This window comes from Hippocampus bargibanti, linkage group LG05, assembly GCF_051943395.1.
Source record: "Hippocampus bargibanti isolate YZ-2025 linkage group LG05, ASM5194339v1, whole genome shotgun sequence".
In the NCBI taxonomy this organism is placed as follows: Eukaryota; Metazoa; Chordata; class Actinopteri; order Syngnathiformes; family Syngnathidae; genus Hippocampus; species Hippocampus bargibanti.
Genome location: NC_142738.1, coordinates 18,429,991 through 18,442,500, shown reverse-complemented (window position 1 = coordinate 18,442,500; position 12,510 = coordinate 18,429,991). Strand labels below are relative to the sequence as shown.

Sequence of the window (12,510 nt, the reverse complement as noted above, 5' to 3'; positions counted from 1 at the left end):
TGGTTCTGCATGAGAAAACAGACAAAAAAAATCATAACGTTAATTCAGAAGATGATTTGGTAAAGGATTACGACTATAGACAGTTATTTGATTGTTGCACTGTTAACAAAATACTGTATTTTCCAGTGTATAAGACGCACCCAAAAGCCTTTATTTTCTTCAAAAGATGACCCTGCGCCTTTAACGCAGGTGCGCCTTATATACAAAGTAATATTGAGCCACAACAGGTCTCCGCCTTATAATGTGATGTGCCTTATATTCGGAAAACTTGTATCATCCATCCATCCATCCATCTTCTGCCGCTTATCCGGGGTCGGGTCGCGGGGGCAGCAGCTTCAGTAGGGAAGCCCAGACTTCCCTCTCCCCAGCCACTTCTAGCTCGTCCTGGCGGATCCCGAGGCGTTCCCATGCCAGCTGGGAGACATAGTCTCTCCAGCGTGTTCTGGGTCGTCCCCGGGGTCTCCTGCCAGTGGGGCATGCTCGGAACACCTCACGAGGGAGGCGTCCTGGGGACATCCTAATCAGATGCCCGAGCCACCTCATCTGGCTCCTCTCGATTCGGAGGAGAAACGGCTCGACTTTGAGCCCCTCCCGGATGACCGAGCTTCTCACCTTATCTCTAAGGGAGAGCCCGGACACCCTACGGAGAAAGCTCATCTCTGCCGCTTGCATCCGGGATCTCGTTCTTTCGGACACAACCCATAGCTCATGACCATAGATTAGGGTTGGGACGTAGATCGACCGGTAGATTGAGAGCTTTGCTTTTTGGCTCAGCTCCTTCACCACGACAGATCGGTACAAAGTCCGCATCACAGCAGACACCGCACCGATCCGCCTGTCAACCTCTTGCTCCCTTGCACCCTCATTCGTGAACAAGCCACCCAGATACTTAAACTCCTCCACTTGAGGCAAAATCTCTTCCCCGACCCGGAGAGGGCACTCCACCCTTTTCCGACTGAGAACCATTGTCTCAGTTTTGGAGGTGCTGATTCTCATCCCAACCGCTTCACATTCGGCTGTGAAATGCTCAAGAGAGAGTTGGAGAGCTCCACTTGAAGGCCCCAAAAGTACCACATCATCTGCAAAAAGCAGAGATGCTATACTGAGGGCACAAAAACGGAAACCTTCAACGCTTCGGCTGCGCCTAGAAATTCTGTCCATAAAGGTTATGAACAGAATCGGCGACAAAGGGCAGCCTTGGCGGAGCCCAACCCTCACTGGAAACGATTCCGACTTATTGCCGGCAATGCGAACCAGACTCTGACATCGGTCGTATAGGGACCGAACGACCCGTATCAGGCGCTCCCGTACCCCATACTCCCGAAGTACCCTCCACAGAGCTCCACAAGGGACACGGTCAAATGCTTTCCCCAAGTCCACAAAGCACATGTATACTGGTTGGGAGAATTTCCATGCACCCTCGAGGACCCTGCTAAGGGTGGTCCACTGGTCCGCGGCCAGGACGAAAACCACACTGTTCCTCCTCAATCTGAGGCTCGACTTTCCGACGGCCCCGCCCCTCTAGAACCCCTGAATAGACCTTTCCAGGAAGGCTGAGGAGTATGATCCCACTGTAGTTGGAACACACCCTCCGGTCCCCCTTTTTAAAAAGGGGAACCACCACCCCGGTCTGCCAATCCAGAGGCACTCTCCCCGATGACCACGCAATGTTGCAGCGGCGTGCAGCCAGGACAGCCCCACAACATCCAGAGCCTTTAGGAACTCCGGTCGGATCTCATCCACCCCCGGGGTCTTTCCACCATGGAGCTTTTTAACCACCTTGGTGACTTCAGCCACAGAGATCGGAGAGCTTCATCTCGGAGTCCCCAGACACTGCTTCCTCCAAGGAAGGCATGTTGGTGGAGTTGAGGAGGTCTTCGAAGTACTCTGCCCACCGGTTCACGACGTCTCGAGTCGAGGTCAGCAGGGCCCCATCCTCACTGTACCCAGTGTTAGTGGTGCACTGCTTTCCCCTCCTGAGATGCCGGATGGTGGACCAGAATTTCCTCGAAGCGGCCCGGAAGTCACCGATGGCCTCACCGAACTCTTCCCATCCCCGTGTTTTTGCCTCTGCGAGCACCGAGGCTGCATTCCGCTTGGCTAATCGATACCTGTCAGCTGTCTCAGGGGTCCCACAGGCTATATAGGCCCGGTAGGACTCCTTCAGCTTTACGGCATCTCTTACTACTGGTGTCCACCAGCGAGTACTGGGGTTGCCGCCACGACAGGCACCAACCACCTTACGGCCACAACTCTGATTTGCCGCCTCAGCAAGGGAGGTACGGAACATGGTCAATTCGTACTCAATGTCCCCCACCTCCCCTGGGACATGTGTAAAGTTCTGCCAGGAGTTGAAACTCCTCTGACAAGGGATTCCGACAGACGTTCCCAACAAACCCTCACAACACGTTTGGGTCTTCCAGGTCGGACTGGCATCTTCCCCCACCAACGGAGCCTACTCACCACCAGGTGGTGATTAGTTGACAGCTCCGCCCCTCTCTTCACTCGAGTGTCCAAAACATGAGGCCGCAAATCCGATTATACAACTATAAAGTCAATCATCGAACTGCGACCAAGGGTGTCCTGGTGCCACGTGCACATATGGATACCCTTATGTTTGAATAAAGTGTTTGTTATAGACAATCCGTGTCGAGCACAGAAGTCCAATAACAAAACACCACTCCTTTTCTGATCGGGGAGGCCATTCCTCCCAATCACGCTCCTCCAGGTCTCACTGTCATTGCCCACATGAGCATTGAAATCGCCCAGCAGAACAAGGGAGTCCCCATGGGGAGTGCTCTCCAGCACACCCCCTAAAGTTTCCAAAAAGGATGGGTACACTGAACTGCTGTTTGGTGCATATGGGACAACAGTCAGAACCCGTCCCCCCACCCGAAGGCGGAGAGAAGCAACCCTTTCGTCTACCGGGGTGAATCCCAATGTACAGGCGGCGAGCCGGGGGGCAATAAGTATGCCGACACCTGCTCTACGCCTCTCACCGTGGGTAACTCCAGTGTGGAAGAGAGTCCAACCCCTTTCGAGAGGGCTGGTACTGGAACCCAGGCTGTGTGTGGAGGCAAGCCCAACTATGTCTAGTCGGAACTTTTCGACCTCGTGCACCAGCTCAGGCTCCTTCCCTGTAAGAGAGGTGACATTCCACGTCCCAAGAGCTAGCTTCTGCAGTCAAAGGTCGGACCGCCAGGGTCCCTGCCTTTGGCTGCCACCCGGCTCACAATGCACCCGACCCCTCTGGCCGCTCCCATGGGTGGTGAGCCCTTGAGCAGGTGGACCCACGTTTCCTCTTCGGGCCGAGCCCGACCGGGCCCCATGGGTGTAGGCCCGGCCACCAGGCACTCGCCAACGAGCCCCATCTACAGGCCTGGCTCCAGAGAGGGGCCCCGGTGACCCGCGTCCGGGCAAGGAAAAAGTTGTATGTATTTCTATATTATATTTGGAAAACTTTTGTCATTCATTGAAGGTGCGCCTGAAACTCTAGTGCACCTTATACAGTTATATGGAAATCTTTTTGAAAATACACCATTCATTCGAAGTACGCCTGATACTCCGGTGCGCCTTATACACTGGAAAATACAGTAGTTATCATGCTTCTGGGGAGTTTAAGGATTTACCACAGTTGAATGGACAATTTACAATCCTAGCAGATTTATTAAAATGTATAAGATTTGTATTTTGACATAAACATCTTTAAGTGGGAACACATTATGATATTGGTACAATAAAAAATAGAACTATAATCACCTAATAAAATAGAGTCCAAAAAGGCACGGAATTAAAAATTGACTTACTGGTATTAGTACTTACAAGGTAGAAATACCCCAGTGGTTCCCTGCACGTTCACCAGCAGAATCAAAAAGAGACAGCCCAATGAGAGAGATGGTGGGCGCAATGGTGAGAGGGCCGATGAAACGCATGAGGATGCCAATTAGGCCAGAGAAACCAATGAACACCTGTAAGAGTGAGCCCACCATAATGGACCCCTGCACCTACAAACAAACAGAACACTGCAAATATACTTGTAATTTTGTATATATATATATATATATATATATATATATATATATATATATATATATATATATATATATATATATATATATATATATATATATATATATATATATATATATATATAGGTAACAGGGAGTGGGAGTTGCAACTTTTTTTTTTTTTTTTTTTTTTTTTTTTTTTTTTTTTTTTTTTTTTTTTTTTTTTTTTTTTTTTTATTCTACGGGTGCCACCACTACAGCCGACAACGCTGTTGAACTCTGCAGCGCGTTTGCGATGCATTTGGTAGAATAAAGACTCCTGGTGGTCCTTCTTGTTTAGATCTGTCTCATTCCGAACGAGGCAGAAAGCCGCCGACTCGTCAGAGCGAAATTGAATGTCTGGATCCCCAAGCAAACGACAGAGACAGAGGTCCGTGCAGGATGATTTATTAAGAGACAACACAAAGTGCTGGTCCCAAAAAGTGGACCAGGGGAATAATCAGAAATAAAGAATACCAAAAACGATGAGTGGGGGGGCAAAGGGAAACCTGACTTGCACACTACGCCAATGGCGAAAAGCAACTCGCACACGGTGGTGCAGAAAAGGAACAATCCCGAAATATAATACTTACGGGATGTGGGGGGGGGGGCCTCGGACAGAGCACCGAAGATATCGAAAGTCCAGGGTAATACAAAGTACTAATACAAGTTGACAGCATCCCGTTTTCGTACCCGGTGTCCTGATGAAGGAGGCGGTGGAAGCGAGTAGGCGCAGCCCCGCCCCCAGCTGTCAATCCGAAGTGACAATATCGAAGAAGTAGGATGTTTATTTGCCGGAGCAGCATTGCACAAACTGAGGGTACAAAATAACTCTTTCTTAACAAACGCGTATGACCATTTTCTCCAGCCTGACAGCATCTCACTCACACAACAATGAGGGTGGGGTTGTCCGTGGGTGTCGGCGCTCGAGCGTGTGGGATCGCGGCCACGCAAATGCCGCGTCGGGCTCACGGTCGGCGCCGCCAGTTTGTTCTGCTGCATGGCGAGGTGGTGGGCTGGGCAATTCGGCATTGCAGACGGCCCTTGGGTCGGGCTACATGTCGGGGTACGGCCGGGGAGAGGACAACCGGTAGAACTTTTTTGCTTCGGCGTCCGCCTGAGTCCGAGTGTGTATGTTGGGTGACCTCTTCTGCCTTATCCAATAGCAAGGACAGCGATTTTTCAACAGCTGCATGCGTGGGATGCCGTGCGTATTTGGGTTAGCAGAAAGCGTGTGCGCCGACACAGCAATAAAAATCGATAATGCGAAATATAAAATGATTAAAATGACTGAATGTTATAAGATTTATAAATGAACTGTCAACATATAATACAAAACAATGAATACTATAAAATAGTATTCAATAGAAAATGTTGCTTAAAAACAACAGATTGACATTGTATACTATCCTGTCGTATAAACCTCGTGTCAGCCATTTTGAATGCATTTCGACTTACGATCGTATATCGGATGTTACCTGTATATATATATATATATATATATATACAGTAAAGTCTCGTTATATCGATATTCAAGGGAGTCCGAAAAAATATCGATATAACCGGGACTATCGATATATCCGACCCTGTTTACAAGTAATTTTCTCCGCGCGTGCATAGAAATAGTATCGATATAACCGGGACTATCGATATATCCGATATCGATATAACGAGACTTTACTGTATATATATATATATATATGTGTGTGTGTGTGTTTGTTTTAATTGTATCAAATCACCAAAATCCCTCAGCAGATTGAGGTCAATTTGAAATTTTGAAAGCTGTGATGTTTCCCCGAATAACTTACTGCTCTCATTCGAGTCTGCCACACTTCTATGAATTCACGAGATGACGTATTGACGAGGCTTGCATTCTGCGTCCAAGCAGGACAAGTCCATTCAGGCATTGACAGCATTGCCATGGACGGCGCAAGCAATGTGAATGTTCCACCTTGGAGAACTGGCAGTCTGAAAACCATGAGAGAAAATACGATACAATAGTTCATTTGATTTATGTCAATCGGGAAGTAGCCAGACTCTTAAAATAAAAGCAGGTTCTTTTTTTCACTGATTAGAAACATGCTTCAACTCTCGAAAGGGTGAATATGCAATATATGATGGAACAAACAGATTTCATCAAGTCATAAAATTGGATTAGATCATAAAGTCAGTTCAGATTAGATGAGAGTCAATAAGCCACAAAATCCTGATTGCGTCCAAAAAAGTGGATAATTAAATAGCATAAATCGTACACAAGATGTAACACCTCATATAATACAATGTAGACTCTAAACGAATGTCGACACGAAGAAATACAACTGAATGTGTGTTGTTTTTGTTTCAGGTTTATTTGCCCCTGAGAACTTCGGCAAAGACAAAAATGCACCAGTGGCCCCGAGCTTGTGGAATGTGGATTTAGCAAGAACAAGATTCCGTTGATAAATTGGGGACATTCTTTCCCTAATCCTGCTCTGACACCAATATTCAGCATGACTAGGAGGGCACATGTATTCATTCACATTCAATGGAAAAATGTGCTTCAACTTCATGACTCTCCAAAAATAAATATTAAGTATAAAAACACTTACTGCCTGACCCGTTACAGTTCTAAACAAATGCTCCTCAAGAAGCAAATACATTTACAATGATCAGCCAAAAAATGAGCATTGTGAACTCACAAACGGTGGAAGATTTATACAGCGTTATTTTGTTTATATTCCCGAAATAGGGTTCAATGTAACTATATTTTCATAAAATTCACAATTTATAGGGATGCATTAAACACATTTAGTTCAATACAGCCGATGTCTCCAGCCTGCCTGCCTGTCTGCGTGCTTGCCTCATTTTTGGGTCCACTTCCATCACACTTTTATGACATATTTATTGTAATCACTCTGTATCTTAAATGATCTTTTTATAGCCTTTACATCTCTTCAAGCACTTTGCTCAAGGATCTATTCTGTAAGATTCAGATAGCAATCAAGCCATTCAGATTTATGACTGAGCCTTGTCAAATCAACAACACAAGAAATGGCTTTATTGTACGCTATAAACATTAATATACACCACACCAGTGACGTGCAGTCAGGGGAGGCAGGTGAGGCTGTGCCTCACCTGTCATCACGGAAATATCAAATGAAAAAATAAATTAAACCGTTAGATTTATTTGGTGATTTATTTATTTAGTGATAATTTAAAGTTCTTTTCCATTTAACTTCACCATTTTTTTTTTTTTTTCTAAATTGCTGAATTTTCACATTTACCGTTCAAATACTAAGTAGAGACGAGCGGTGAGGCAGCAGCCGGCTGAGCTTCACCATGTATTGCGCAATGACTATGCTAACTGTGGCTGGCTTGCTCTGCAGTGAGACCGCATTGCTGTCCCTCTGCATTCTGCTATTAAAGTGTTGAAACACTTTTAGTATATGAATTAAATTTCTACAGTTTAGCTGGTGTATATAATGTACAGTCACTGTACATAATAAACACTGTACTACAGTGTTTATTTTATTTTTATCAAAACTGTGTGCATAGGTGAGGCACACAGTTCTCCTGCCTCATGATAGGGGGCGCTGGTGATTAGAGATTCTTCTTGCGACTACTCGGCTCCAGAATAATAATATGAGTGACAGCGCGCTACAGTAAACAGTTAGCAAGTTAAGTGCAACCATCCAGTCATTTTTTCGTGTTGCTTGGCCTTATTTTCAGAATGGAGGATTACATATCTAAATTGAAAGAATTTTCTCAACTGGACTTTCAATCGAAGCAGGAAATAATAATTAAAGGAAGACCAACACCGGACTGTATCGCTGACAAACGGTGAGGGATGGATGTAAATCTCATGGCCAGCTTCTCAGCTTTTTGGCCCAGAAGGATCTCATTGAAACTATTCCTGAGGCGACAAAGTTGCTCCAGCTCGTGCTCACTGTTCCAGCTACTTCTACAGCATCAGTGGAGCGGCCATTCTCAGCACTTAAAAGACTGAAAACATACAGTCAGAACAGGACTGATCAAGGACGGCTTTCTTCACTGGCAGTGATCGCCACTGAGCCAGAAAGACTTAAAACCAGAGAAAGATCAGGAAGGCTTCTACAAAGAAGCTTTTCTTCAGACATAGCGGCGAATGGATTTCATTTCTAAGTAAAGGTAACACAATAATAATGTTTCTTTAATTATTTTTTTCTATGCTACAGTTTGTATATATAAAGAATCCCGACATGACATTTTAAACAATCTGACTGTGATGACGTCCGTGCCTCACCAGCCATGAATCTCACCGCACGTCACTGCACCACACACATTCTTTGCATTGAAAAAAACTATTAACGCAGAATGAGTTCTTTCGTTCTACTTACCTGATGCCAAAAGTAACTTGCAGCAGAGTGCAGATTCCTGACATGAAGAAGATGGTGCAAATCAGGTGACTCTGTGTGACGCCATCATGTTGAAGACACAATCCTTGTGAGAGGATCAATGGGATTGCAATGATTCCTCCAAATGCTGTCAAGCAGTGCTGAGCAAACAGGACATGTGAAATCTGAGTTCTGAAATATCCTAAAGGCACATGACATATCTTTTCGCAGTGTGATAATAGCATGCGTGAACAATGCATTATTGTGTCAATGTGTTACTTGTACCCTTTGTGTTACGTCCTTCTTGCAAATGAATATTTCTTTACTCATTTCTGCCTGATATAATCCGGCGCAATATACTAGTTCAGTGTTTCCCAACTTGAGCCAAGGCACACATTTCACATGAAAAAATACTGCAGCACACCATCAAACAAAAATGTCACACAGTAGTGAAATTATGCTGATCTCTTCTCAGTTTACATATGTTTCCACATTGAGGTTTCTTACTTTAAAAGGTGGATCTGTTTGTTTGTGTGCTTATACACAGACATGACAAAAAGTACAATCATTAATGGTATCAACTCGAAAGAAGCTAACACAGTTGCACACAATTCCAGATAGGTGTTTGCTGAATACATAACACAAGCACATTATGATTAACTCACAACTGTGACTGAAGCGAATTTTTCTATTTGGTCCACATAGAGAAAACCATGCAAGTCTAACAAACCATGAAGAAGACATCAGGTGACATGATAGATTATGTTACGAAAGTATTTCAATGTCTTGCCTTAGTGTGGTTTTATTTGGATGCACAGTTGTCGTTTTGTTGACATACCTGAAAACCAAGAAGGATACACAAGTACCAAGGTGGTATATCTGTTACGCAGTAAGCCAACGTTTTGCTCCCTTTGTCCAGGTGAGTATCAGCATCTCCATGTGTTTCTTCAGGAAGGTCACAGAAGCGCTCTTGTATCTTGAATATGGCCAAAAAGATGAAAAATCTCATATACTCTAAGAATAATGAGCATAATTTCTGCTTTTTCAACATTCACAAAATTCAGAATACAATAAAGTCTCGTTATATCGATATTTAAGGGAGTCCGAAAAAATATCGATATAACCGGGACTATCGATATATCCGACCCTGTTTGCATGTAATTTTCTCCGTGCGTGCATAGAAATAGTATCGATATAACCGGGACTATCGATATATCCGATATCGATATAACGAGACGTTACTGTATTTCTTTAACCTCCTATGCAGGAATTCAGTATACAATGCAATTCCTTTTCGAACATTGGTGGATGAGAAAATTCATAAATCATTGTCATTATATTTTGTTCACATGCATGTTGTCGACTAGAATTCATGTGGTGGCGGTATGATAGTTGACCGGTTAGCACATCCACCTCACAGTACAGAGGTCTGGGGGTTTGATTCCAGCCCTAGACTTCCTGTGTGGAGTTTCCATGTTTCTCCCCGTGCCTGAGCGGTACACCGCTTTGCTCCCACATTCCAAAAACATACATGGTATGTTCATTGAACACTCTAAATTGTGGCTAGATGTGGTTGTGTTGATGTGTTGGGTGTACCTTGTCTACTGCTCGAAGGTTGTTGGGATATGATCCAGCTTGTCTGTAACCCTTTTTGATGGATGGATGGATGGATGGATGGATGGATGGATGGATGGATGGATGGATGGATGGATGGATGGATCAAATTGGAATTACATGCTGGTGTGAATAGTTTTATATAGACACTGCGATTGACTAGTAACCATAACAGGTTGTTACCTACAGCAATCTGGGACTGACTCCTTGTTTACTAATGACCCTCACATGTGCTAGAGAGAACATATCTATGTATATGTGTGAAATATGAGAACCCCATTTTCTTCAATTTCTTGTTCATTTTGATGTCTGATCATGTCCGTGTGACTAACTATCAACAACACAAAAGAAATGCAATGTGAAATCTTAATAAAATGCCCCTGTTGGCATTATTATGCCATATTTATGTGAGAAAGTATTAAATCCATCAATTCATTAATTTTCAAGAAATGAAGAGGATTCTGGGAGGCTGCTGGAACCAATCCCAGTTGACCTTGAGCGGAAGGCAGCTTCCACCCTGAACTGATTGCCATCAAGTCGCAGGGCACATAATCAAATAGACATTTGCGTCCACACCATGACTGAGTGGGGTCCAATCCCACGCTGCCCGCAAGTCAGGCGAGTGTACCATTTTACTAGTAGGGACACATTGGTGAATTGATTTGGCCTGTACTTGGGTTTCAAATTAATGGGAAGCTGAAGAAACAAGGGACATGGGGGAGCTCTTACTTGTTTTCTCCATGGCAACACATAGACGCGTGCGCGTACACACACCGAGACGCGCACACACACACACATATATGAATACTGCAGTTATACATGCATTTTGTCAAATGGGAAAATCTAAAAAAAGTTTAATGGAAGAGAAAATAAATGTACTCACGACAAATGCGTAGTTGTCAAGACCATCGCTTTCCTTTTCTGGAGCCATCTTAACTTTAAATGGCTGTCATAAGATAAAGATGAAAAACTGGAGAAACCATCTGTTGGAAAGGAGTCAGTACAGCCGAGGAGTAACAGAGAAACGATCGAGTAAGGAGGCAGGGGAGAGAGGTAGCCAGTGTCGTAATGAAGTATCAAAGTTCAAACACGAGACTTTGCTTTTGTCGGTTGAAATGAGTCGCACCCACAGCTCATGTGAAGCCAATTACAACAGTAACAGCAGCCTACTCGTTTACCAGCGGTCAGCTGCATGAGTGGACACTCAGACAACATTGATTTGTCTTCACGATTTAATGAGAAGGCAGGAATCTTCGACAAGACAGAAACATTTGAAAAGTGGCCATCCCTTGCAAATCAGGCTTTCTCTTAGTGGGCTTATTTTAAACATAAGTAAGTAAGAGCGTAAATGAGTATGCTTCCGAGACATACAATGTACATTTATCAGAGGTGGGAAGAATTGGATTACAAGTATACATGGCTTAAGTCTTAAAGCCTATTAATTTAAGCATGCACACACTATGTGATGATATCCATCCATCCAATTTGTGGGTTCGTGGGGCGTGTTGGTGCCAATCCCAGCTGTCTTCGGGCAGTAGGCAAGGGACACCCTGAATCGGTTTCTAATGAATCGCAGAAAAAAACAAGCATTAGCAGATTTGGAGTGCCTGCCATGCGTGTTTTTGGAATGTGGGAGAAAATCGGAGTACCCGAGGAAAGCCCACGCAGGCACAGAAAGAAGACGAAAACTCCACATAGGGAGGCCATAAATGGAATTGAAACTCGTCCCTCTGCAATGTGATGTCGAGGCGCTTACCACTGCACAACCGAGCCACCCACTTGCGTAAGGAATTTTGTAATGCCCCTCGGTGTGATAAAGGATTTGCACCGTCGCTGACACAGCTGGTCAGGCTTTTATTGAGCAAACGTAGCAGTTAGCATTGATACTGGAGTTGTTGATGGGACAACTCGTGCTCATCTCTCCCTCAGGCTCTCCCGTGGTCTACTCGTTCGGGTTCTGCCTCTCTCCGTGACGTCATGCTCTCCCGACTAGCCCAGCCGTCAAACATACAAATCACCAGCACCGGACGTTACACTATCCTACCCTTTATGAAACCCTCGCACCTAGGGTTTCATAAAGGGGCCGATCCCGCCGTCTGCAGGAAAACTCCAGCCCCAGCGGGTCCTCTGAGCAGCCCGGAGGTCTCCCAAACACCTGAAGTGGTGCGTGCGACTGGGCTTGAAGTCTCTTGCCGGCCGCACACTCCTCACAGGTCCTGCAGAAGTCCTCTACATCGTGTCGATGCTGTCCGACGAGTCAGCTGCCGTCACTCTCGCTCGGAATGTGACAGCTACGGATGACTCGGCTACAGGATGTTCTTTTCTCTTAAAATATCTATCCATTGACACTTGCTCTCACTCCCACAGCCACATCACTAGATTTCACAGCCTCCTTATTCTTTAATATCGTACTGATATCATAGATTTCGCCATGCTGTATTCCCTCGCCAGATCAGACACTCACACACCTCCTTCATATTTTGCGATTATTTCTTTCT

The 12,510-nt window shown here is 44.9% G+C and overlaps 2 protein-coding genes across 3 annotated transcripts in view; one reads left to right on the top strand and one right to left on the bottom strand.

The window, feature by feature from the left end:
* Positions 1-11,081, bottom strand: part of slc23a4 (solute carrier family 23 member 4) — a 19,313-nt gene extending 8,232 nt beyond the window's left edge. The window contains exons 1-6 of the mRNA XM_088997112.1: positions 10,896-11,081; positions 9,237-9,374; positions 8,402-8,559; positions 5,855-6,014; positions 3,823-4,004; positions 1-5 (exon numbers count right to left, since the gene is read on the bottom strand). The exon at positions 1-5 is cut by the window's left edge and continues 116 nt beyond it. Coding sequence (XP_088853238.1) covers positions 1-5; positions 3,823-4,004; positions 5,855-6,014; positions 8,402-8,559; positions 9,237-9,374; positions 10,896-10,943 — 691 coding nt within the window. The 5' untranslated portion in view covers positions 10,944-11,081. The remainder of the gene's footprint in view (positions 6-3,822; positions 4,005-5,854; positions 6,015-8,401; positions 8,560-9,236; positions 9,375-10,895) is intronic.
* bicd1a (BICD cargo adaptor 1a) overlaps positions 1-12,510 on the top strand; it is a 110,123-nt gene that overhangs the window by 40,591 nt on the left and 57,022 nt on the right. The gene's annotated exons all lie outside the window — the stretch shown is intronic.